This window comes from Delphinapterus leucas, chromosome 4, assembly GCF_059928025.1.
Source record: "Delphinapterus leucas isolate spDelLeu-1000000601 "Yukka" chromosome 4, BTC_Dleu_Yukka2, whole genome shotgun sequence".
NCBI classification, from domain to species: Eukaryota; Metazoa; Chordata; class Mammalia; order Artiodactyla; family Monodontidae; genus Delphinapterus; species Delphinapterus leucas.
In genome coordinates, this window is record NC_143132.1 from 129,796,602 (window position 1) to 129,822,527 (window position 25,926).

A 25,926-nucleotide genomic window follows, 5' to 3' on the forward strand; every position below is an offset into this window, starting at 1 on the left:
CCCGCTGAGGGGGGAGGAGCGACAGCTACGGTGGATCCTCCCGCTGGCTTTGTGCGCGCTTGCAATCCAGCTGTCGCCGCCCCACGAGCCCCTGCCCCCCGAGGGCGCACATTTCCGGGCCGCCCACCACCCGGATCGCACCGCGAGCCCAGATCTGCTCCCGCCCGCTCTGTCCCGGTCCGGCCCCAGTCGCCCCCTGAAATGCCGGTCGACTTTACCGGGTACTGGAAGATGCTGGCCAACGAGAATTTCGAGGAGTACCTGCGCGCGCTGGGTAAGCGCTGCCCGCCGAGCTCTGCCCGGGGCGCCCGGCCGGGCCGCTGGGGGTGGGATCCCGGCGCCCTCCCGAGCCGGCCGCCCACCCGCCTGCCTCCGCCGGCCAAGCCGCCGTCCTGAGCACCCCGACCGGGGAAGGGGCGTCTCCAGGGGACCAGCAAGTGCGAATTGGAGGACGGGGGTTATTAGGGTTCATGATGGTCAGTGTCTGATGGTTGGCTCTCGAAGTGGATAATTTCATTAGGAAAGCTGGGCTTGGTTGGCTAGCTTTCGTTTTCAAAAGGTTAGCATAAGGGTAGAAAACTTTGTTGTAAAAAAAAAAAAAAAAAAAGCAAAGAAAAGAAAGAAAGAAAAAGACAGACCAGCTAGCTGCACGCAGAGGCCTTGCTATTCGAGCAGAGGACCCCGATGGTTTTCTTGGGTCGGGGGCGTGGGGGGAGAAGCGGGCTCCTAGGGCCCGCTACCTTGGCAACAGTTCTCTGAATTTTCCAGTCAACTCTCTGCTCCTTTCTGCCCCTGCACTCCCTGCAGATGTCAATGTGGCCTTGCGCAAAATCGCCAACTTGCTGAAGCCAGACAAAGAGATCGTGCAGAACGGCGACCACATGATCATCCGAACGCTGAGCACTTTTAGGAACTACATCATGGACTTCCAGGTTGGGGAGGAGTTTGAGGAGGACCTGACGGGCATAGACGACCGCAAGTGCATGGTGAGGCTTTGCGTACACCTGGGCATCTGCTGCCCAGGGGTCCTGACCGAAGGCAGGGCTAGTTCATCTGAGAGGGGAGCAAGCGCCTTTGTGTTCTTAGGGGCCCAAGATCTTCACACTCCCAGCCCCCAAGGTAGGCAGCTCTCGACTTATCAAGCATACCCTCCGAAATGAAAGCTGTGGTTTGTTGAGTCTCTACTGTGTCCCGGCATTGGTGCTTTATACACTTGCTTTCATCTAATCCTCATAACAACCTCTGAAGGAGGTCTCAGTACGCCCATTTTACAGATGAAGAAACAGTCTCAAAGAGACGAAGCAACATGCTCAGAGTAACACAGCTAGGGAGGGGCTGCGCAGGAATTCCAGGCAAATCTGTTGACTCTCTTCTCTGGCTGAACTGTAGGCTGGGGGAGGAAGGAGAGAAGGGAGGAAAGCAAGATGAAACACAGGCAACCCTTCTGAAGTGTAAACTTCCTACAGGACCTAGCACGAAGCCACTCTAGGAAGCAGGGGGCACCGTGACTCTGCCTTCTGACCTGCCCCTCTTCATCCCCAAAGTGGGGTTTGGCTCTTGGCCACCCCCTTCCCCACCCTGTCCTCCACTGCCCCCAAGCTTCCTTTAAAGCTTGCAGCCAACAACCTACTCAGTAGGTCAGTGCCACAGCAGCCCAGGCCAGAGGAGGCAACAGTGGGGGAAGGGAGTGAGCCCCCTGCCCCCAAGGGTGGGAAACTGGTGACCCGGAGACCCCAATTAGCGCCACCACAGCAGCCTCCGGAAGGTCAGCCCGGGGCCTCCATCAACATTCTTGGGGTCGCTGGGAGGTCAGGGTGCTCCCGGTCTCCCTTTCCCAGTCCTGGGTCCAGAGCTAGCTCACTCCCACCCCCAGGGAGCTGCTTTGCTTACTGATAAGCTTCTCCCCTACGCCTCTTCCCCTCCCCCTCCTACCCTTTACTGAGAGTCTGCTCTGTGCCCTGCACTGTGCCAGCTGTTTTACACCACAGCCCAGTGAGGGAGGGGTTAGTAATCCCATATTTTACAATGACTGAGGCTCCCAGAGGAGATTCCAGAGACTGCACTTTGAGTCCCACACTCCTGCTCAGGGCCAGGCTCCTCTGTGGCTACCCTTTGTAGAAACCAGGTGTCTGGGGTTTGTCAGGACTGTGGTTGAAGGAGTGCCGGTGTCTGGGGATGAGGAACCCCGGGCCAGGATGACTCACCCCCCTACTTGTTGATTCATCTGAAGGGGATCTGAGTTAGTGTCTGAGTCTGCGCTTGGAATGGTGGCGGAAGAGGGGTGGCCGCCAGGGAGGATCCTTGGAGAGGCCACCGCGGGGAGAAAACACTACTGTTGTAGGGAAATGTCAGGTTGTGCCAGCCCACTCTTGAGGTACTTACAGGGCACAGCAAACATCTCTATTTATTTTGGGTCACTGCCACCTCTGGAATGTGCTGGCTTATACTTCCTTGGCTAATTGTCTTCGCTGTTTCATTCCCACCCTCATCCATTACTGTATGAAACATTTATTGATCACCTAGTAATACTAGTTAATATAGGCAGACCTCGGAGATATTGTAGGTTCAGCCCCAGACCCCCGCAAAAAAACGAACATCACAATAAAGCAAGTGACACGAAGTTTTCTGTTTCCCAGTGCATATCAAACTTATGGTTACACTATACTGTGGTCTATTAAATGTGCAGTAGTATTCTGTGTAAACAACAGTGTATATGCCTTAGTTAAAAACTACTTTAGGGACTTCCCTGGCGGTCCAGTAGTTTGTACCCCACACCTCTAAACCTGGGGGCACGGGTTCGAGCCCTGGTCGGGGAACTAAGATCCCACAGGTGGCGCGGCCAAAAACAAAAAAGAAAAACTACTTTATAGCTAAAAAAATGCTCACCATCATCTGAGCCTTTGGCAAGTCGTAATCTTTTTGCAATAGTAATGTCAAAGATCACTGATCACAGATCACCGTAACAAATAACGAAAAAGTTTGAAATACTGCGGGAATTACCAAAATGTGACACAGAGACCCAAAGTGAGCAAATGCTGTTGGGAAGATGGCACCAATAGACTTGCTTGATGAAAGTTGCCACAAACCTTTAATTTGTAAAAAACACAATATCTTTGAAGTGCAATAAAACGAGGTATGCCTGTACTCTTCAAGTGCTGAAGTACCTTTCCCATTTTATTTTAACTCGGTGAATCTTCACAATGCTGGTTTCAACCCCGTTTTACAGATAAGAAAACCAAGGCGGGATTTCTTGTTGTGTGACCTTGGGAGGTTAAGGAAGTGGCAGAGGGAGGATTTGAATGCGGTCTGACCCAGCGGAACATGTCACAATCTCTGATGTCCAGGAACTCACAGTCTTTGTGGTAGAGACAGACGCACACACAGTCAGAACACAGTGTGATCAGTGGTGACAAAGGGAAGCTCCAGAGGAGGGCATCTCAGAAGGAATTCTGGAGGTGGTGACTTCTCCAGTTACTTGTAACAAAAAAGAGGTGGGGGGCTTCCCTGGTGGCGCAGTGGTTGAGAGTCCGCCTGCCGACGCAGGGGACACGGGTTTGTGCCCCGGTCCGGGAAGATCCCACATGCCGCGGAGCAGCTGGGCCTGTGAGCCATGGCCGCTGAGCCTGCGCATCCGGAGCCTGTGCTCCACAACGGGAGAGGCCACAACAGTGAGAGGCCCGCGTACCACAAAAAAGAAAAAGAGGTGGAAGGGATGGGTTTGGACACAAAGGAAGGGGCACACGGCCACCCTCTTTTTTTGGCCATTAAGCATTACGACAGTGGTAGGTGAACAGATCAGGGAGCCCAGTAGCTGGGCAAACTCAATGACATTGTATGAGGACTCATGGTCACCTTTGCTGTCCCAGGACTCAGGGCGGCCCCCTCCCAAGTATTATAGATGGCACGCGCTAACCGTGCTGTTGCCTGTTGGGAGGATGGACGGCCCTCTGCTCTGTCCTTCCCTTGGCCCTTGCACTGCAGAGAAGCCCTTCTCCCCTGCTGCCCAGCTGGAGGGGGGCCACAGGGAAGAGCACGGCTGGGGGAGAGCCTAGGATAATAGAATGATGGCAACTGTCCAGCCTCGTGCTTTTGAATGAAGGGGAGCTACCTGCAATAGACCACATGGCCAAGGCCTGGAGGGTCCTCGGGGACCCCCCTCGGGGGGGTCCTGGGCAAGGTGGTTGCCAAAGAGAGCGCACCACTACCCCTTCTGCTCCCCGTGCTCTGCAGCCACCAGCCGGGAGCAGTGGCCGGAGGAAGCCAGCTCTCAGCATCAGGTTGGCCTCATTCTAACATGTACTTCCCAGTACATTACAAGGATCTCATTGCTCACCTGTTCTGTTCATTCCTTTCTTGGTCCTATAAGCATTTCGTGGTGCTCACTCTGTCTTTGCGGCCCTTGCGTTACTAAGATGAATCGCACAAGAGTCCCGCCCTCGTGGAGTTCAGTGTAGTGCGGGCAGCAGACCAAAGCAGTCACTCATACTGAGATGGTGTGTTGATGGGGAAGGACAGGCAGAGAAGGGCCCCCCGGGTCTGGGAGATAGGGGCTGTTCCCACAGGAAGTAGAGTCTGAGTAGTGGCTTGAAGGATAGGCAGGAATTAGGCAAACAGAAAGGGGACGAGAGGAAGGCCAAGGCCAAGAGAACAGCACTTGGAAGGTGCTATTTCAGACCTGTCCCACATCAGCCCTGGGCTCAAGCCCGGGGACACAGAGGCAGCAAGGCCTCCTGGAGCACCCAGGCCAGTGGAGGAGACAGACACAGCCTCAGGCCATTACAGCCCAGTGCAGTGATGGAAGCACAGCAGGCTAGGAGGGCAGGGATGGGGGAATGGGGGACAGGCAATGGTCAGGGAGGGCTCCCGGGAGGAGGTGACGGCTGAGGCGGCCTTGAAGGACAAGTAAGAATTAGGGCGGATGTGGAGAGCATTTCAGGCGAAGGGAACCACGTGCACAAAGGCCCAGAGGTCAGAAAAGGCCTGGCTGGGAGGGGTTTCATCCGGGACAGAGGTGCAGTCTGCAAAGACTTCATGTGGCCAGAGTGCAGGGTGTGGCTGGGAAAGAGGGCAGTGCTGAGGACCCAGTGGGGAGCCTGGATGTGGCCCCGACAGGCCCCAGGGAGCCTTCTGGGAGAGGCGTGGTCAGGCTGCCATCCTCCGCAAAGGGCCCAGAGGCTCAGAGAGCTCTGCTCCTGCCTCTTTCCGTGGGAACCTTATCTGTCTTCTGGAACAGCAGCCAGAGGATGAAATCTGGCCTGCAGATGTGTTTTGTTTGGCTCACACAATGTTTGACAAATTTAAGAGCCAGTCGCCAATGATTGCCAAAGATTGTAAGATGTCGTAGAAAAATCCATATTTCCGGCTGTTTGTACCCCAGTAAAATCAAGACTGCTGAAAATGCTGGGTGCCCTTTTACTCCTGCACCCTGTGGATGCCCAGGACACTGTCGCAGCTCCTTCTTTAAGATGGGACCTTCTCCACTCTTCCATAGCCCTCCCCCCACCCAGTACCTAAAGTCAAGGATCAAACAGCCGTACGTCATTGTTTGCACCGTGTGTTCCTTAGAGCAGTGGTTCCCGAAGCTGAGACCGGCGGCGGCGGCAGCAGCAGCGTGAGAACTTGTTAGAAACACAGATTCTCCAGCCAGACCCCTGGTGGATCAGAAACTCTGGGAGCGGGGCCAGCAATCTGGGCTTCAATAAGCCCACCAGGTGGTTCTGGTGCAACTAAACCTTGAGAACCACCGCTTTGGAGAAAAGAAACCTCTCTGTACCTGTGTCTCTGTAAAAAGTGGACAACACTCATGATGTTTCTTAGGCACTCAGGTGTAGAGGGCCACATGCTGGCTTAGTCCATTGCTGGACCCCTGTGGACATGGCAGTCCATGCCCAGAACCACCTGAAATGGCTCTGCGGTCTCTCCCCAGGCTGATGGGTGGAGGGGCTCAGATCTGTGTAGCCGGGATTGCTCAGCTCCCCTTTGCAGTCTTTTCTATTCAGATCTTTACATGACCACAAGTAGCCAGGGCTGTGGTTTTGGTAGAAGTGTATAAAGACTGGACTCAGCTTTTCTCCACCGCCTCCTGCACGCCTTTATCCATTAAAATGAAATCTCAGGTCCAGTTTGAAACCAGTATTATTTATTGAATCTAGCAGATGGAGGATTTGGCAGGGTGGGGACCTTCCAAAAAGGAGATGCTCCTTGGCCTCAAGTACTGTTCCCCACGCCGGGGCCAGGGAGCCCTTCGGCACAAGGAATGATCGGGTTCCCGGTTCCCAGCTCCCCCGGCACAAGCAGCTTTTGTGGGAGAAGACGAGCCTCGGCAGGATTCCCAGCTGGGAGCCTGGCTCTGCGTGGTGGGGGCAGAAGGGCCATTTGTCATCCCTGTGGACACCAGGTCAGGTTTTCCCTGGGGGAGGCAGCTATGTTCACTCAGTAGCCAGCACCTCCTCCCAGGCTGAGGCCTTGGCTTCATCTCCAGCCTTGAACTCAGGATGACCCCTTCCACAGAGCCTGCCTTCCACTTCCAGCCCTCTGTTGCTTTCTTTGTTTCCACTGTAAAAGGAAAAAAAGAATTCAAATGGCACAGGAGAAAGTGGACTGAAAAGGAAAGGACCCCTTCCCTTACTTGGCCTCATTCCCACCCCCCAGAGGTTATCACTGTTACTGTTTCTGGTGGATCTGTGCAGAAATCTTCCTCGAATATAGAAGCCATCCAGCCATGTAGTTATTGAGAAGGTGATTTGTCAATATTTCTATCTAAAGCCGAAAAAGACAGAAAGAGGGAGAGACAGAGAGAGAGAAAGAAAGAAGAAAGGGAGGAAGGAAGGAAGGAAGAAAGAAAGAAAAAAAAATCTACTTCTTAGCACATTGTTTTCTCACTTGATATTTCTTAGGCATCTTTCTGTATCAGCACTTACATGTTTCCTTCCCTTCCCTCCCTGACTTACTTTCCTCCATCCATCCATTCATCTAAGTATATATGGTAATACATGATATCTACCAAACTGCTGTTAATGCTTTGGTTTAAATTCTTTTGCCAGCTTTCTTCTGATCCTATTCTTGATTCATTAAAGAGGTTTCTTTTTTGGTTCTTATTTGCCGAAGGCAGAATTCACTCCCTGGGCTGCAGAGCTGAGAATGCCGTTGGATTTGGAAGCCTTCTGAGAGCCGCCCCTGCTCAGATCAGGCCCCCAGCATTTGGCAGGGTCTTTTCCAGGAAGGAAACACGGAGTCTCTTTCATGTCTTAGCTAAAGTTCTTCGACCTTTGAAATCGGTGTCAGCAGCATACTTTTGAGGATTACAAAAGGAAGAATTAAAGCAACCCAAATAAAATTCACAAAGTAACTTTCAAGAATCACACTTGTTTGTTAGGTTTTGTTTTTTACTAGGCAGGAACAAAGGAAAATAACGTGCTAGATCCTTACTGAGTGCCATGCCTGTCCCAGATGATTTTAGCACTTTTTCTCTTTTGGTCCCCACAGCAAATGCTGTTCAGTGAGTATCATTATGCCCATTTTACAGATGGGAATCTGAGGCTCCGAGTTGAGGAATCAGCCCAAGGTCATCCAACCAGCTGGTGGCAGAGGAAGGGTTCTAACTAGTTTATTTATAAAGCTATTACAAGGTCTCCTATGGCGCTCTGCTGAGTTCCTTATTGTGAGGCTCATCGCAACCTGGAGGTGAGCACAGACAGTACTGACAAGGCTTGGGGGTGTGCAGAAGGAGTGCTGGTAGTGGAGTCAGACATCTGGTTTTAAATCCTCCTCTATTACTTAGATAACAAAGTGACCTTAAATGACTGGACCCGCTGCCTCTGTTTTCACATCTGCAAAATGGGCATCATGATTGCTGCTTCACCTGGCTCACAGCAAATTCTGAGGACCATGGTGATAGCACAGAAGACAGGGCCTGGTGAAGCCACAATACTATGTGCAATAAGTGGGCAAAGCCCTTCTGATACCCTAGACTGCAGGCAAAGCGAACTTGTGTTGGCCAGATGTTTACTGGAGGATTACAGCTGTTTGTTTTTCTGACCGTCATTGCTCCCCTTATTTGGTGGGAATGACCCCTACTTACCTGTGGGTTCTGGTGAAGCTGCAAATCCCAGTACATTGTGTCTCCTGGGATGAGCACCTTAAACCAGGGCCATGACAGTATCCCGTGGCCTGTCCCATGATTGTGCGTTTGACCTGCACTGGGCCAGTCGTACGTTTCCTGCCACCCTCCACGGCTGCGTGCAGAAATCCAACAGAAGGAAAAAATAAGATGAGGCTGGTAGAGAAGCAGAAGTGAAAGAGAGAGAGAGAGAAACCTCAGCATCGGAGGGTTGCTGGAACTCCTGACACTTAATGCCATTCTGAGGCTTTTCGTCTGTGCCTGAACCAGCAAATACATGCCCTTTCTTTCCCCTGAAACGATTTGAACTGGTTTCCTGCTGCTTGCGCCTAAAAGCATCCTATGGCACACGAGCTCACGGATCATAGGTTAAAAACCACGTAAGTAGTTAAAGCAGTAGTTCTCAGACTTGAACTCGCCCCGCATCCAGAGTTTCTGATTCAGAAGGTCTAGAGTAGGGACCGAGAACTTTTCTAACAAGTTCCTGACTGATGCCGATGCCGTGGGTTCAAAGATCGTGCTTGTGATAACTACTAAGAAAGGGAAATGAGGAAGTGGGCCGGCCCACGCCCCGGTTCCAGTGATGGTCTCGTCATGCCCGGTTATGGGGGACGAATGAGAGTGGAGAGGTGCAGTCCCTGCGGATGGAGTCTGCCTGGGGACGCCAAACTTGCACCAGCCCATGATGGTTTGCAGCTGAGGATCCGAGTGAGTGATACCAGCAGTGTGTTCAGCTGGACAAGCGTGGGATACGGCGGAGCAATGGGGAGCCTTGTCTTTGAGATGAACCTGGATTTGAATCCTGGGTCCACTCTCCAGCTGTGTTTCCTTGGGGAAGGTACTCTGTCCCTCTGGACTTCAGTGTCCTCATTTGTAAAAAGGAGCCAGAGGTAGCACCACTGATGGGATGTTGTGAAAATTAAATGTGGTGATGAATTATTTCAAATTTCTATGGCTATGTAACAAACCACTTCAAAGCTTAGTGCTCCGAAACTCCGAAACCATAACAGTTGTTTATTTTCTTCATGAATCTGCAGTTAGGCAGGGCTCAAAGGGGACGACTTGTCCCTGCGGCATGCAATGTCCGTGAGGTGTTGGAGGGTCCACTTTCCAGATGGTCGCTCATACTCACTCCCTACTGGCTGCTGAGCTTCCTTACGACATGGCAGTGGGTCCTAAGAACGAGAGGGCCAAGAGGACACGGCAGAGTGTATGACATTCTTATAACCTACTTAGCCTCTGAAGTCATATAGCAAGAATTTTGCCATACTCTGTTGGTTGAAGCAGTCACAAAGGCCCACCCGTCTTCCCAAGGAAGGGGACATGGACTCCACATCTCAGTGGGGGAGCACGTCGGGCGGAAGATACTTTAGAAAAGCTCAGTGTGCTCTGTGCAAACTAAGCTGTGACCACAGTGCCTGGTGTCCGGTGAGTACACAGTGGGAGTCGGAATATTATTCTCTGGCTGAAGTTTGCAGGTCTGTCAGGGCTGGGCTCTCGTTTCTGGCTGATCTCAAGTAGCAGCAGAGCCTACAAGGACTCCGTGCGGGTGGGAGAAGGTATGTGGTGCCTGGAGCTGGGTCTCTGCAGGCAGGGTGGGAACCCCACCTCCCTGGGCTGCCTGCCACCCAAGGCAGGCCCTGCATGGGAGGCTGGCGTGTGAGTTGAAGGGAGAAAGGATGGCCTCAGAGTGTTGGGAGTGGCTCAGGGCTTCACCTTCAGCCCTGCACCCACCTCCAAAAGTACTTGATATATGTTATGTATTCAGCCCTCCAACAATCCTAGCACAGAGGGGCTACTCTCCCATTTAACAGACAGGGACCTGAGGTCCTGCCAGGGTCGCACTCCCAGTTAACTACAGCCCAGGGACTGAACTTCAGATCTCTCTGACTCCCAACTTTGTGTGGTTTACAGAGCAGGCTGCCTTCTGCTGGTGTCCCTAAGTGCCCAGGAACCACAGGCCGTTAGAGTGACTGTGGGTTTTTAATTCCGTAGACCACTAGGTAGCCATGAAAGTGATCGCTGTGAAGATAAATGGTAAGTGTTTATGGGCAATCGGTCCACAAGTTCCATAGATTCTGCTTCTTAATATCTCTCTCCCCTTTCCCCATCTTCTGAATATCTCTTGCCTGTAATAATAATAGCAGTTAATGTCTCTCATGCTTATTATGTGCCAGGCTTGGCGCTGCTGGCCGAGATCTGTGGCTTCCGGGCTGAGGGCAGCTGTTCCTGGCCCTCCTCTAAGCTCTTACTTGTTCACAGCCCATCTCCCTCTGAGGGAAGACCTGGCAGTCCGGCTGTGTCATAACCGGTTCAGTCCATGAACCAGACTGTCATCTTTGGAATCCCATCTCCGCCACTTACAAACTGGGTGGCATTAAGCAAGTTACTTCACCTCCCTGTGCCTTCACTTGTCTGTGAAATGGGAGTTATTATCAAGTAAGGGATCTACTTCACAAGCTACTTCACAATGAGGATTGGATGCAAGAAAGCCTGCAGTCAACTGCTCCATCAATACGAGCTGTTGTTAGTAATTCTCTCACCTTGTAAACTGTGTGCTCCAGAAGACAAATTCTGGAGGTGGCGATGTGTGAAGGGACACCTGGCCATCCAGAGAAGAGCTAGCGGGGTTACATGTGCAGAGGCTGGCCTGAAAGGGCACTTGCCTCTCCACCCTGATGGAGGACGGTGCGGGGCAGTGGGGTGGGCCGCAAGGCCAAGAGCAGAGGGGAAACCAATGCTTACTGAGAGTCCAGAGCTGCAACAGGTCCTTGCAACCCCTTGTTTCATTTCATCCTGGTGGCTCTGTTCCGTGGCGGGACTCATTAGCCCCATTTTGCAGATGAAAAAATGGAGGCTCAAAAGGCAAATTGCTGCAGTCACCCAGCTAGAAAGAGGTGGGGATGGATTGGAGCTCAGGCCCGCCTCTATCCAAGGCCATCTTCAGGTCCCTCCTGAACGCCCAGCCCAGTCAGGCAAGCTGCTGTCTGCTGGCCAGACGAGCCCCACAGCCTGCCAGGTTCAATGGCAATGGCATCCATGGTAGGAAGATGTTCACGTGGCAGCAGTAGGCGGGACATGGGTTCAGAGCTGGGGAGAAGGGGGTTGAAACCATGACTCATGCTCTTCCTGGCATGATGACTAAGCACGCCAGGCCTCAGAAACTCGGGGCCAATGTCACTCCAGTGGTTAACTTGTTTATGTAAGACTAATCTATGGAAGAAGAAACATATGCCTGGGATATTTTGTCATTTAAAAAAAGGTGTAAATTACAAGAGTACCCCTGGAATGTTTTCCGCCGTTCATTCTTCTGTTGATCCAACAAATGGTAATGTGCATTTTCTCTGCCATAGATTCTAAGGTAGGGGCTGGTATCCTACAGTGAATAAAAGGATTCCAGAGCCCAGAGAACTCTTGGTCAAGAGACCCTGACCTGCTCTCTCTTCCCTGGTTACTGAGCAACCATCTTTTATCTTCTGGGAACTGTTTCTGTTCGCCTTGAAAGATAGAAAATAGGGGCCGGAGACTCTCGTGGAAGAGGTGAGGCCTTGGGTGGGCTCTGCCCTCCTGAGCCCCTCTGAGCACCTTCTGGCAGGACGGCCCTTCCTTTATTCCACCCCCACTGCAGGTGAACCTGAGAATAGGCCGATTTCTTACACTTGCCCAAGTAGCAAAGCCAGCTCCGCCTGCCAGCTAAGCAAATATTTGGATTTTCCATTGTATCAGGTTTGGCTGGTTGGAGCCACATAGGTGTGAAGTGAGGAAGAAGAGATGCTGGTAACTTCTAGGGTCAGAGGTGCAGGATCACACTCCCTGGGGAGTATCATGCCATGAGAGTCCAGCCTGGCAAAGCCCATTTAGAAGCCTCACTCATGCAGCCCCTGACCTCCCTGCCTCTGTGCAGGCTGTCCCCTCTGCCTGGGATTCCCTCGTTCCTCTTTTCCAGTTTCTACTTCTTCACCTAACTCTCTTGATGTTTTTTGGTGTCCGTTCCAGCATTACCTCCTCCGGGAAGCCTTCCCTGGTGGACCTCTGTCTCTACTTCAGAGGCGGACGAGGTGCCTTCCCACTTCCAAAATCACCATCACCTGCCTCTACCCAGCACTTGCCGTTTTGCTGGAATTCTCTGTCTGCTTGTCTTCAATAGTCTGTGAGCTCTTGAGAACAGAATCCTCACCTTCCCTGCCTCTATTTCGAGCACACGAGGCTGGTGTGCAGGTGTGGCACCTGCATTTGCTGAATGATGCTTCCTTACGCAGAACCATGATGCAAAGTCTTACTGCTCATTCAAGGGTCAGCTTAGACCAGGGAACCGCAGAGCCCAGTAGCCAAGAGCATGGGCTGTAGAGTCAAACCTCATCTCCGTACTTCATGGCTGGGTGACCTTAAAGCCTCAGTCTCCACATCTGTAAAATGGGGAGAAGCATAACTGCTCCAGGAGGTTTAAAGAATCAACTTGATATGACCCACACTTTAATACCCTGCCCAGCACATAATGAGTATTAAATAGATGATTTTACGGTGATGATGGTGATGGTGATAATGACACTGCTGTTATTACTTACACCGGGAAGTACCCAGCACACAACACACAGGTGCTGTTGATGCCAGTTTACATGCGTGTCTTCCCTCCAGCCTGAGCTGCTCCATGGCAGAGCTTGGGTCCAGCCCACCCTTAGGGCCACCCTCAGTGCTGGGCCCCTGCAATGACTGAGCCCAGTTCCACAGGATCCCTGTGACCTTCTCCAGCCTCACTCTCCCCCCCCCACCCGCCGCATCCAGAACCTTGGCCTCATGGGGCCTTGAGCTCTCTGACGGTTTGTTGTTTTAAAATTAAGCCTGGGCACTTTCTGGAATGTTTAAGGAATTTAAAATATTTCACGTCAACATTAGTCTTAACATTTTATCATTTAGTTTGTCCTAAGAATCGTGTTATCATTTGCTGTCCGCTTCCTCATGGTGTTGGAATCACATTTGCCCATGCCCATGAAGCCCTGCTGTGGCTTTACTGGTCTGTAGCTGTTGCTTCTAATGGCTTTTATGTGCCTAATTACTCGTTCGTGTTTTAAGGCCTTATTAATCTAGTTTTAATATGCTTACAGAATGAATCGGCTTTTCCCCCGAATGTGCTGATTTTAGGTCATTGCCGTTCCCCTGGGAAAGGATCAGCGGCTCACCCAACCTGACCTCCCAGGCAGGGCAGCTCATGGACTCAGCCAGAAAGAACTGGGTTCAAATGATGGCTCAAGCCCTAACCCCAAGGAGGCTTGGGCTGGTTACTTAACAAGCCTAATTTTGATTGGCTCTAAATCTTGAGGTGGAAAGCCCCCAGCACCATACCTGGCACTTGGCAGGTTCTCAGTTACCTTCCCTGCCCTTCCCACCCACCCACTTATTTCACAGGCACCGGAGGCTGAGAACCTTCTCGTTATTCCAGAAACCCTCAAAGGGTGAAGCACACTGTGACATCAAACTCCAGGAGGAATGGCCAGTTTGTATCTTTTAGCGATTCACGTCAGCTTAGAAAGTGTCTAGTCACTGTCTGGTTTTTCAGTTTTCCCCTTAAATTTAAAGAGCACAGGCTTGGGAGTCAGACCTGGGTCAGTCCTGGCTCTGCCCTTTGCAAGCAGAACCGCCATGGACAAGACCTCCCTTCTGAGGACCTGGCTCTGGAACCACAGAGACAGTAAGGTCCAGTCCCAGCCCTCTGGGAAGTGGCTCTGTAAGCAGAGGGCCTCCCAGAGCTGGGCGGGCGAGTTGGGGGGACCACTGATCCATCTTTCCCCTGCTCATGAGAGTGGATGTTTGGGGCACGTGGGAGCTTTAAGGAACGTCACAAATTCTTGGCAGCCAAGTTGAATCCCACTATTTGTGGTTCATGCCAGGTCACTGCCAAGAGATGGGTCCATTTAGTGGGAATGGTCTGTCACTCCCAGTATAGGTCACTCATACAGGGTGAGGGGCCTCGAGGCTTCCTTGGAGCCAGCTTCCCCAGGCTGCCTGCGGGAGCTGAGTTTTCTATGTCACCCCAGGGCCAGCTCGGGTTTCTAAGTGGTCAGGGGAGCTGGATAACGGCTTTTGAAGTGACAGTCCCCTGTCAGAGTAATACAAAGCTGTCTTCACTCACCTTTTGGTGCATGTATCTCCGGGAAAGCTGCTGACAAGGCCAAAGTGTTGGAGGTTATTAGTTTTTAATAGAAAAGTGAGACCGGCTTTGCTTTAGAACCAGCTGCCCTGGGCACCAGCTCTTTTGCAGACTTCAGATGGTCTAGGTGGTGAGAATTACCTTTGGGAGGGGAGTTGAAGGTGGCCATACTTTCCCCCTGTTCTTGGGTTTGTCTGGGCTTCGTTTCCAAGGTGGAGTTCCCAGAAGTGGGGTGCTGGGCAGCTCTGCCTATCCCCATGGTTGGTACCATGCCCACCTCAGCCCCCACTGGCATCTGCCTTCCTGTGTCACTTGAAAAGCACCAGAAACATCTTCTTGCCTGAAACTCCCCCACTAGACCCTGATTAAATGGATTAAGCAATGGTGAGTGTCCAAGCTGGGCGACTGAACTGAATGACCTCTTAAGGACCCTTTCAGATCTGCATTCACAGGGCAAGCTGAGCCTCGTCCCAGACTTTGCCTGGTGTGGCAGAGGTGGCTGCTCACCACAGAGGGAGGTCACAGAAGGAGTCCTCGTTATCAGAAGCTATGTTTTGTGTCACAAGGAAACAAGTGACCATTGTTTGCCACATCCCCCTCCCAACGTTCTTTCTTTTGCTTCTTTCCTCTCATTTGTTTGTAGGTGATGGTCCTCCTCCCTGACTCCCCGCCCCCCTTTTCTGTTCTTAGGAGAAATCTGATCCTCTGAGAAATGGCTGGTTTATTCCCACAGGGTACAAAGCTTAGAAAGGAAAATCCATGCCCACCCCATGTGAACATGGAACAGCAAAGTGGGAGAGCTAAATCGCATTTTCAGAGCCATCGCGGCTGCCCGTGGGGAGTCTCCAAATAGATCTTCTTTTTAAACAAAGACTAATTAAATTTTAGGGGAAGCGGACATCGCAGGGCTTCTGGGCACCCAGCTCAGCAGGCAGCCCCTGCAGGCTCTCCTCTTGGATCCAAGTCTCCCGGAAAAGAAGGAGCTCCTGAAACATTTAGCCATGGTGAATAGCTTGTCCGTCACTTCTCACAAATCTCCAATTTAAAAAAGAAAGGCTCTAGTTATTCAGCTTCGAGAGGCAAATCCCGCCCCCCCCCCCGCCTTATCTAAGCTCTGGACATCGTGATTACCATGACCTCGGGCCCCCTGTGCCAGCCCTATGCATTTTATGTATATTTTCTCTCATCCTCCGCATACACTGGTAAAGTAGGTCTTGCAGTTATCCAAAGCCACATAACAAACCACCGCAAAACGTAATACGTTAAAACAACCACCACGTGCTCTCAGGATGCTGTAGGTTGTGTCCACGGCTCCGTGTGACTACCTTCAGCTAAAGGCTCTGTTGGGGCGACCAACAGACTGTCACAACCTCTGGCAGTGACTGCTTTCTCGTCGTCTGGGGCTTATCATGTGGGCTTTCACTCTAATAGAATAGCCTTCACTTCCTTAAACCACAGCAGCTCGGTTCCAAGAGGCGAGGGTCCCGAGAGGACGAGCCCCCAGCGTACAAGGGCTTTGGAAGGCGCCTCTTACCTCACGCTGGCTGCTGTCCTGTTGGCCAGAGCCAGTCGCACAGCCAAGGCCAGAATCAATATGGGTGGGGCCTCACAAGGGCGTGAATGTCATGTGACCCATTGGGAGCCCCGATGGAACAGTCTGCCATAGCAGGTACCGTGAATCCCCTTTTGTAGATGAGGGCGCTGGGGCTCAGAGAGGTTCATCCTATTGCCCAAGGTCATGCCGCACAGTTAGGGACAGAGGACCCGGGTCTGTTGACGATGCTGACAACATTGGGTCAGCCTGATACAGGGTGGGAGGGCGGCAGGCACCTGAAGCCCGGGGTGAGTTACAGCTGAGCTTCCCAGAGGACAGCCCGGCAGACTCCCTGGCCCACTGGGGAGTGTTCCACCCAGCAGACCAGAGCCATGGGGCTATGTGAGGGCACAGGCAGCACTGGGGGGCGTTGAAAACATGCTCCAGGCCACAGCCCCAGTTATAGTCTGGCGCTATGACCCTGTCTACCCCCCAGCCTCGTACTTGCCCCTCCTTCAGCACTGGCCTGCTTGTCGTTATTCACTCTGTTTGGGATGCCTTCCCACTTTAGAAACCTAGCTGCGTTTCCTCTGAGAATGAGGGGCCCTCCTGGGCACTGCAGCCCCTGTGCTTCCCCTGATGGCAGCACCTACCACCCTGAGCCGTAACTGCCTGGCACTCCTCTGTCTGCCCGTCTCTTCGGTGATCTCTTAGCCTAGGGGCTTTCAGGACACATCTCTGTCTCCCAGCACCCCACACCCAGCAATGGTTGGGCTGAACTGAAGTGTGTTCCTCCCGGGGGCTGCTCAGCATAATGCCCATGTTTTCTCTGCACCCCCAAAAAACTGAGCAGACGTCGGCTGGGTGTGTAGCCTGGCCTGGGAAACAAGGGGGCACTGAGTCACGCAAGGCCCGTGTTCCAGCCCAAATTGTTTTCCTCATTAGCTGGGTGACACTGAGAAAGTCACTTAAGCTCTCTGAGCTCAGCCTCTGTATATCCAATACAGACGAGAATAGTCTCTTTTCTGTCCCACTCACTCTGGGTCAAGAGTCAGCGGGAACTCGGGGCTTGAGAAAGTGCCTGCTCTGGACACTGACACAGCATTTGTGCATTAAGGATCCTTCTCTTTGAGGGCCTGATTTGTAGGGCTCTAAGAAAGGGTTCTCTACACTCAAAGAGCCTTCCGCTCCCTGAATCCCTCGATCTATCATGAAGCCTGAAATTGCACCATCCATCATTCTTTTGGTAAGGTATTTTTATTATCTATATCCAAACGGTCCCTGTTAAAAGATGTCAAATGAATCAGAAAGTGTAACATGTTAGCACAGGAGCAAAGCCTGCTTTACTGGGTTTTTTAAATTTTAATTTAATTTTTTTTATATACAGCAGGTTCTTATTAGTTATCTATTTTATACATGTAAGTGTATATATGTCAATCCCAATCTCCCTAGCCTGCCTTACTATTTTTTTTTTTAGATTTTTTTTTTTAATTTATTTTTGTCTGTGTTGGGTCTTCGTTGCTGCACGCGGGCTTCTATTGCTGCGGTGAGCGGGGGCTACTCTTCGTTGCAGTGTGCAGACTTTTCGTTGTGATGGCTTCTCTTGTTGCGGAGCACAGGCTCTAGGTGCACAGGCTTCAGTAGTTGTGGCACGTGGGCTCAGTAGTTGTGGCTCGCAGGCTCTAGAGCGCAGGCTCAGTAGTTGTGGCACACGGGCTTAGTTGCTCCGCGGCATGTGGGATCTTACCGGACCAGGGCTCGAACCCATGTCCCCTGCATTGGCAGGCGGATTCTTAACCACTGCACCACCAGGGAAGCACCTAACCTGCTTTACTATTAATGGACATCTCTTTCGTGCTCGTTCTCTGACATTGACCTTGGAAGGGAAGCAGGTGTGAGCCTTTTGGAGATCAAGGTGGTGATCCTTATCAAAACCCTTAAAAATATGCTCACTCTTTCATGTGACAGTTTTTCCTCTGGAAATTTATTCTAAATAAACGTTGTGCTCAAAACTGTATACAAGGAAGTCTTCTTTGTAGTGGCACAGAATTATAAATAACCTAAAAGTCCAAGAATGGGTAATGGGCTAAGTAAGTATGTATGTACAATGAAATACTACCAGGATTGTCCTCATGGGCCTGTGACCAGTGCAGTCCCAGAGGCTTCTGTGCCCAGAAGGGCCCCTCACTTGGTTTAATGCTCTGCTGTCACTGTCTTAAAATTCTTAATCATTTTTTAAAAAGGATACCTCATTTTCATTTTGTGCTAGGTGGGCACTACAAATTACATAGCCATTTCCTAAATATTATATAACAATTAAAATAATGCTTATGAAGAATATCTGTTGAAATGGAAAATTGCTTCTATTAAGTGAAGAAACTAGAGTGCAACACCATAAATGATGCAATCCGAACTTTTTAAAAACAAAAATATATGTGTGCGTGTGTGTGTATACACACACACACACACACACACATATAAAGACTGGACAGAAATACAACAAAATCTAATTATCTCTGAAGAAACAAGATTTTAGGTATTCTTGTTACTACTATATTCTTTTTTGAGCATTTCTCGAGTTTTCCAGGACAGAGGGTATGAATATGCTCATAGACTCTAATATTTCAGGTAGAGACAGAAGTGTGCCTATTGTAACTGAGCACCAGTGAGTCTGTCTTGGCCTCTGATAGCGTCTGCAGCCCTCAGTGTGCAGGGTAGACTTCTGGATAAACTCATGAAGAGAAGCTCAGTTGATGAGGAGGCCAAGTGTTCTTACGAGCTCCTTGAATTTGAGGACCGTCTGATTTCAGTCCCCAGTTCCCTTCACAGTCTGGGCATGGACAAGGCACCCAGTGAATGGGCATCTTGTCTGTGGCCTGAGGTCGTTAGTGGCCTTTACCCTCGACCCACCTCGTCAGACATTCACTTCATTCTGTCCTGACTTGGAGGTGGGAACTTCTTTCTGGCTTGGGGCTGGACATGTGCCCCGAGTGATCTGTGCACCAGGGTGAGGAACCGCCTGCCCCCCACCAGGTCCTCCTGTGCCCCTCTCCCTCTGGGCTCCAGGAGCAGAGGGCAGATTGATGCCTGTGCAGAGCTGGGGGCACACTGGCTCCACCTGTCCCCCTTGTGCCCGCCTCTCGTTGCATTCTTCATCCCAGCAGTAGAGGGCGGTAGAGATCCACAAGCTCAGGCGTGAGACTGGGGGTTGGGGAGGAAGGGGGAGGTGGTGCTCCCTAGGGAGAGGCCCACTCACTCCACACCCATTTCCCAGATTCCTCTTTCTCTCCTAAACCTTTATCAGGCTCTAGCTGCCTGTTCTCTCAGCTGAGCATGGCAGGAACAGAAGAATCCTAGAACCTTACCTCTGTAAAGCCAAGGCCTCTGAGTTCATGGCCTCTGACACCTCATATGACAGATGTGGGGGGGGCCAGAGAAGTGATGGACTTGCTCAGAGCCACACAGTGAAGGGGCAAATGGGGTTCTAACCTCTACAGGGGGAGGCAGGGCCCATGTGGATGGGAGGTGGGTAGCTGCGGATATGGGAGATGCCCACTGCACACAGGTCCCAGTCTAGACCTGTGTGAGCTCCTGGACCATCTCCCCTCTAAATTCCAGCACTTCGAGCCCTGTATTTCTGGGTGGGTCCATGTGCACAGGCTGGGCCTCCTCCTGCTGTCTGTCTGCCCTTCAGCACGCCCAGTACTTGGCGGGGCACGCGGGGCTCAGGGAAGATGTGAGCGCTCAAAGGTGGGGCCGGAGGCAGGGGTGGAGGCCAGACGGGCGGGCAGACCGGGGGCTTCCTCCTCTTTCCCCCACGGTCCCCTGGAATGCGGAACCTGCCTGAGGAGCTTCCTGAGCACGCCCCGCGCTGTTCAGTCTCTGTGCCTTTGTCTGGTCGTGGTCCGCAGAGAAACGCTCTCTCCCAGCGCCTGCTTGTCTCTGCTTCCGCTTCGCTCTCCTGTCTTTCAAAGCCCAGCCTGGTGCCTTCTCCTGCCAGCGCCTCCCTTCCCTGAGTCTCCTCTGGGCTCCCGCAGCCTCTGGTCTGTAACTCTGGTGACGCTGGGCACCTAGGGAGGCAGTGTAGTCCAGTGGGGAGGGGGCCTCTGAACATCACAGATCCGTGTTCAGATCTGGCTCTGCCACTGACACCTGGGTGGACTTGGCAAGTCCCGTAGCCTGATCTGTAGAGCAGAGATGCTAGCCCATGCTCCACGTGGACAGTCTTGAGGATCCAGAGTCAGCGCCGAGAGTGCCTGGAAGAGCTGCCGTTTGTACCCGCAGAGGGTGACGTATATCTAAGGTCATTCTCCAGGCAGTGAAAAGATGTTTGAGGCGGGTGGGGGGCCTCTTTTTTGGTGTCCCAAGACCTTGCAAAGGTTGAAACAGTGAATGAATGAATGAATGTCTGGGGATGAGCAGGATATTCTAAGAAGTCTACCTCTCACCACCGAGATGCAGGCCAGCAGCCCTCACGCACCCCCAAACCTCGTGTGCGCTCAACCCTCAGAAACCCCTCCTCCCTTCCCAGCCCCATTCTCAGCCTTTGCACCGACAGCTCCCGCCCCTTTTTAGACTTTTTCTCCCCTAATTACCCATTTAAATGAAATTTATGAAGGTTTTTGTGAAGTTTAAAACCGATTTGCGGGCTTCCCTGGTGGCACAGTGGTTGAGAGTCCGCCTGCCGATGCAGGGGACACGGGTTCGTGCCCCGGTCCAGGAAGATCTCACATGCCGCGGAGCGTCTGGGCCCGTGAGCCATGGCCGCTGAGCCTGCGCGTCCGGAGCCTGTGCTCCGCAACGGGAGAGGCCACAGCAGTGAGAGGCCCGCGTACCCAAAAAAAAAAAAAAAAAACCGATTTGCCTGCTTTAATAAGAGCACGTGATGGACAAGGAGTATGAGGCTGCAGATTTTCTGAAATGAAATTGACTTGAGCGCACCCTGGATTCTCAAGGTTGGGGCTGCCCCTCCCCCAGCGCCCAGGGGCTGCTGGCTCCAGACTGACAACTGTGGTTTTTGGCTCCGCAGACCACGGTGAGCTGGGACGGGGACAAGCTCGAGTGTGTGCAGAAGGGCGAGAAGGAGGGACGTGGCTGGACCCAGTGGATTGAGGGTGACGAGCTGCACCTGGTAGGTTCCGGGGGTACGGGGGTAGGTAAGCCAAGCTGGGCCCCAGAGGCCCTGGTCATGTTGGGGTCTGGATGGACTTTGGAAGTATGCACCATGGGTGGACCTTGGTTCTGCTCTGAAGCTTCACTTCCAAGGCCCTGGGGAAGATGCTTGAGTGACTTTAAAAACTGAGCAATGTGTTTTCAAGGTCTAGGCTGACCCACTAGTCCAATCAGAGGGAGGAGGTGAGGAGATGCATCTGCTAAGCATGTGTGGAGCATTCTGTATCTCTTTCCATTGTCTCAGCAGCCCGATGGGCCAGGTACTGTTAAGGTTCTTATTTTGGAGATGAGGACACAGAGGCTCACATCCAAGTAACACAGCCAGAAGATAGCAGAACTTACATTTGCTCCCAAATGATAACCTGTTTTCACCATGTCAAATTGTGGCTAGCCAGAGCCAGGCGAGTTCTCTAAGATTCTCAAGACATGATCTTGTTACCTGAAAATTGGGCTCACCACTTGGTGGGTGTCGAGCCAAAAGATACAACCAAGCCAGCGATCCGGAGAAGGAAGGGTTTATTACTTGGATCAAGCGAGGAGAACACCGGGGACCTTTCCCAAAGCTGTGTCTCCCTGAACAGCAAAATTGGGGAAGTTTTAAACCAAGGGCACATGTGTATTCATGAAGGGGCTTAAGCAGAGGAGAATTCAGCATTGAAATGGGGCAAAGGTCAACAGAGTCCAAGATTTTTTTTTTTTTTTTTTTTTTGCGGTACGCGGGCCTCTCACTGTTGTGGCCTCTCCCGTTGCGGAGCACAGGCTCTGGACGCGCAGGCTCAGCGGCCAAGGCTCACGGGCCCAGCCGCTCCGCGGCATATAGGATCCTTCAGGACCGGGTCACGAACCCGTGTCCCCTGCATCGGCAGGCGGACTCTCAACCACTGCACCACCAGGGAAGCCCCAAGCTTTAATTGATTGAAGTCCTGAGGGTCAGAAAAGGTCCACATCATAATCCCATCCTCCACCTGGGTGGAGGCCTTAGTTCCCGAGGAACTCAAAGCTGGTTATGTGTATTCCTTGAGGAAGAGCCAAGCCTCTGTTTTATCACTGAACTGTGATAAACAAGTCACTGAACTTGACTGCTTTTCCTTGGTTCCTGCATTTCTTCACTTCCCTTAAGATCAGTAATTACTGAGACCTGTTCAAGGGCAAGCACTGTAGCCAGGCTTAGATCACAAAATGGCTCAGGCCAAAAATGGCTTCTTTATGTCCGGGCACTCCCTACCCTATCTGCTTACAATCTCTACAATCTAGGTTGGAGGAGGAGAAGCCTTTCTCGGCTCAGGTGTGGGCCCCACTCACCCTGTCCTCCAGCCTTGGGATCGCTCGTCAAAGCCACTTCTACTCTATCCATTGTCTGGAAAAAGCACATCCAAATCCAGAGTAGGGGCCTTAGCCTCTGGGGGGCTAAAAATAACACCTGCCCTCTGAGCAGAGACCTCCTGTCATTCCTTCTGCCACCTTGGAACTCCCCAGCTACTTTCCTTCTGAGAAAGGAGCCTCGTCCAGGTGACCTGGGGTCTATTCTGACTCACCGCGTACTTTTGGGGAGGTGCCTTCCTTCCCTCAACCTCATCTGCAGAACGCCATCCTAGTACATAGGGCTCCTGCCAAGGTCAGGGTCTGCAGGAGCTTTGGGACATGTGAGCGCTGAGAGGAGACACATCACATTCAGAGGCGGTGTCGGCTCGTGTAGAGCCTGGGCTGCAATGTCTGACCTTGAGCCTTTCTCCCTCCTGGGCCTCTGTTTCCTCAACTGCAGAGCAATGAGGGTAGGTTATGTGATCTCCACTGGCCCTGTCAGCTCAGTAGTTCTGTGGCTTTTTGCCAGAGGTTGCAAAGTGCGGGCCACAGGCCTCTTTTATTTGGCCATCCGTGGGCTTCAAATTTCTTCAGCCAGTAATTTAAAAATTAGGAGATGTCACGTAAATATTCAGATTTCTAGACTCCTACCAAAACAAACAAACAAACAAAAAGCTTCCGCAGGTGTGGCGACACTGCTGTCATTCTTGCTGGCAGCACTCAGCAGGGGTTGCCCTGGAGGCAGAGCATGGACTTTCTTAGCTGCATTTAGCACTACCCTGGAGCTTTTAAAAATAGCAATTCCAGGACCTCACCCTCTGAGATACTGATACCAGTCTAGCCTGGAACCCAGGCATTTTTCAAACTCCCCCAGTAACTCTAAGGTGCGGCTGAAGCTTGGAACCACCGTGCTGGTTTGCGACCCTGGTCTGCAGTGACCCCTTTGGGGGTTGAGCCTTGTGTCTGGCCCTGATTTCTTGCAGCCCTGCACACAGACTCTGACCTGGGCTCAGGCCTGACGTTCTTAAAGCCTTTGGCTTGTCGAGGGTAGTAGACGGAGGGAGGCATCTGAGAGTCCTGTCAGTCAGCTCTGAGCCACATCTGTCTCCAGCCAGCTCTGTCTGTAGTGCATAGCCAAGACCGATGTCCACTGATCCAGTTCAACTGACTCGCCAAGGAATTGTCTAGTTCAGACCAACTCTTGGGGAGAAATAGCAGTCACGGAGTATTTTCCAAGTCCCTGCCCCTGGATCCTCTGAGCCCCAAGTGTGACCTTGCTTTGGCCAATAACAAGAATCTGTTTTTGTTTCAGGAGATGAGAGCGCAGGGTGTGGTCTGCAAGCAAGTATTCAAAAAGGTGAACTGAAGCCTGAACATACCTTAGTCTCGAGGAATGAGTGGCATGGAAGGGGGGGACAGGGTCCCCCTCTCTGCTCAGCATGGGGCAGAGAGCCAGCCTGCATCTGTTAGCAGAGTCTGTCTCTCCTGGCTTTGTCTCTTTCCCTTTTCTTCAAACGAAGCCATCCCAATAAAAGTGGTCTCTGCTCGCTATGTCTATTTTGGAAAAGCTTTGAAACCCCACTGTGCTCACATTTTCTCTGAAGGCTTCTGAAGCTGGCTGCTCTTGACGCCAGCCCTGAGCAGATGGGAGAGATTCAGCCACACGCCTGCAGATTTGGTCCCGATGTTACACCTGTACGGTCTCTCTCCAGGGCACAGGCCTGGGTCCCAGGTCTGTGGCCTGACATTCAGTCATCTATGTTTTAAGTACCTACCATATCATATGTCCAGTCAGGGCCAAGGTGTAGTGAGTGCCGGAAGCAGGCCAGGATGCCCTCTACCTCGGAACTTAGAGCCTTGTTAAGGTCAGACCAACAGTGACTTCATGACTGCACTTAGAAGTGTACAAGAGATGCTCCAAAAATTGTTTGTAAACGAAATGGAACTGGATAGAATTTTAAACTCAAAGCTAGGATGAGGTGAACATTAATGAAAGACAATTGCCAATTGGATTTAATTTCAGAGATGTCATGAATACACACCTCATCACCCCAAAACCATCCGCACCCCATCTATGGGCTTATGTAAAGCCTTCCTCTTCACTGTTACGGATGAGGCATAACTTGCCAATCCCCCTGGAAGAAGAAAAGCAGCCTCATGTTCTCACTAAAGTGTAAATGACTGCTAGCTGTGCCTTTGCATAAAGAAATGGGGACACTGAGTGAGGAGGGGGGACACCATGGGTAGGAAGAACCACTGGGAAAGGAAAGACTCACATTGAGGACCCTGAACACCAAACCTGCCCAGGCTGGGCCCTGCCCTTTGGGAAGAGCGCTGGGTTAGGAGTCAGATGTGCTGGGATGGAATCCCAACACCACCACTCACAGGGCTACCACATTGCTCTGGACCTCACATCTCTAGTCAGAAACTCACAGTAATAATCCCACTCCCTTCCTACACAGATAGGTTCGTGAGGCTTGTCATGCATATAAAACTTGTAGGCTGCCCAGTGCTAAATCAGTGGCTCTCAGACTTAGCTAAATCTTAGAACTACCTAGGGAGCTTTTAAAATTCCGTGTACCCAGGCCACTACCCAGGACCAATTACATCAGAATGTCTTAAGGTGGGACCTAGGCATCAGGGTTTTTTTTCGAAGCTCCCCAGGTGATTCTAGTATGCCACTGGAGGTGAGAATCACTGCCCTAGACCAGTGTTTCTAACCTGGGGGTAATCCAGCCCCCGCCCAGGGGCATTTGGCAAAGTCTGGAGATATCCTTGATTTCACGCCTTGGGCTGGGGGGTGGCGCTCCTGGCATCTAGTTGGGTAGCGGCCAGGGATGCAGCTAAATAGCCTTCAATGCCCAGGACAGCTCCCACAACAAAGAATCATCCAGCCCAGTATGTCAAGGTTGAGAAACCCTGCCCTAGACAAACATAAGAAATGTTTAAATTTTTTGATTACCGAGGTCATTTCCCTAGCCTACACCAAGGAGATGAAATCCCAGAATGGCCTAAGATCCTGGAGACCCCCTTCACGTTTGTGACCTTGGTCTTTTTGTCCCTGAGGGTAGAGAACTCAAAGGCAACGATTCTTGTAAAGACCGTTCGTTCATTCACCACACAAATGTTTAATGAAGGCCTACTGTGTGCCGGGCACTGACTGAACACCACACCTGTTGGGGATCCAGGCGTTCCCATCCCATCCCAGGTACTGAGACCCCATCAGACTTCCACTCCCAATACATAAATGCCTCAACCCAACAGTTAGGTTCTGACGGGGGTCTCAATGGTGTAGCCCTGCTGGTGTGAGTGTGCATGTGATGTAGGGGTCCTGACCCCACCCTTGGGAGCCTCTGGTACCCAGGGGAGACTCCTCACTCTGATTGAATAGCTTGAATACTAGGACCTATTTCAGTGGGCAGTGGGAGCCACAGGAGGTTTTTGAGCAGGAGAGTGGCACGATCCACCTTTCAGCAGAACTAATCTGGTGGCCGTTCTCTCCATAGTAAGAAAAGGTGAGGACTCCAGTTGGAGTTTAGCACAGGGCAGTCACATTTAATTGAAATTCACTTCATATAAGATTAATCTTCCCAAAGAAGTACAGGTCAAATGGAAGGGATGCTTCTTTTTGTACATACATCTATAACCAGGGAA

The 25,926-nt window shown here is 51.7% G+C and overlaps 1 protein-coding gene across 1 annotated transcript; it reads left to right on the forward strand.

The window, feature by feature from the left end:
- RBP1 (retinol binding protein 1) lies at positions 1–23,823 on the forward strand. The gene is made up of 4 exons (XM_022582615.3): positions 1–274; positions 808–986; positions 20,828–20,929; positions 23,585–23,823. The coding sequence occupies exons 1-4, from the start codon at positions 202–204 to the stop codon at positions 23,636–23,638; spliced, it is 408 nt and encodes a 135-aa protein (XP_022438323.1). The 5' UTR covers positions 1–201; the 3' UTR covers positions 23,639–23,823.
- Positions 23,824–25,926: the final 2,103 nt, after the last annotated feature.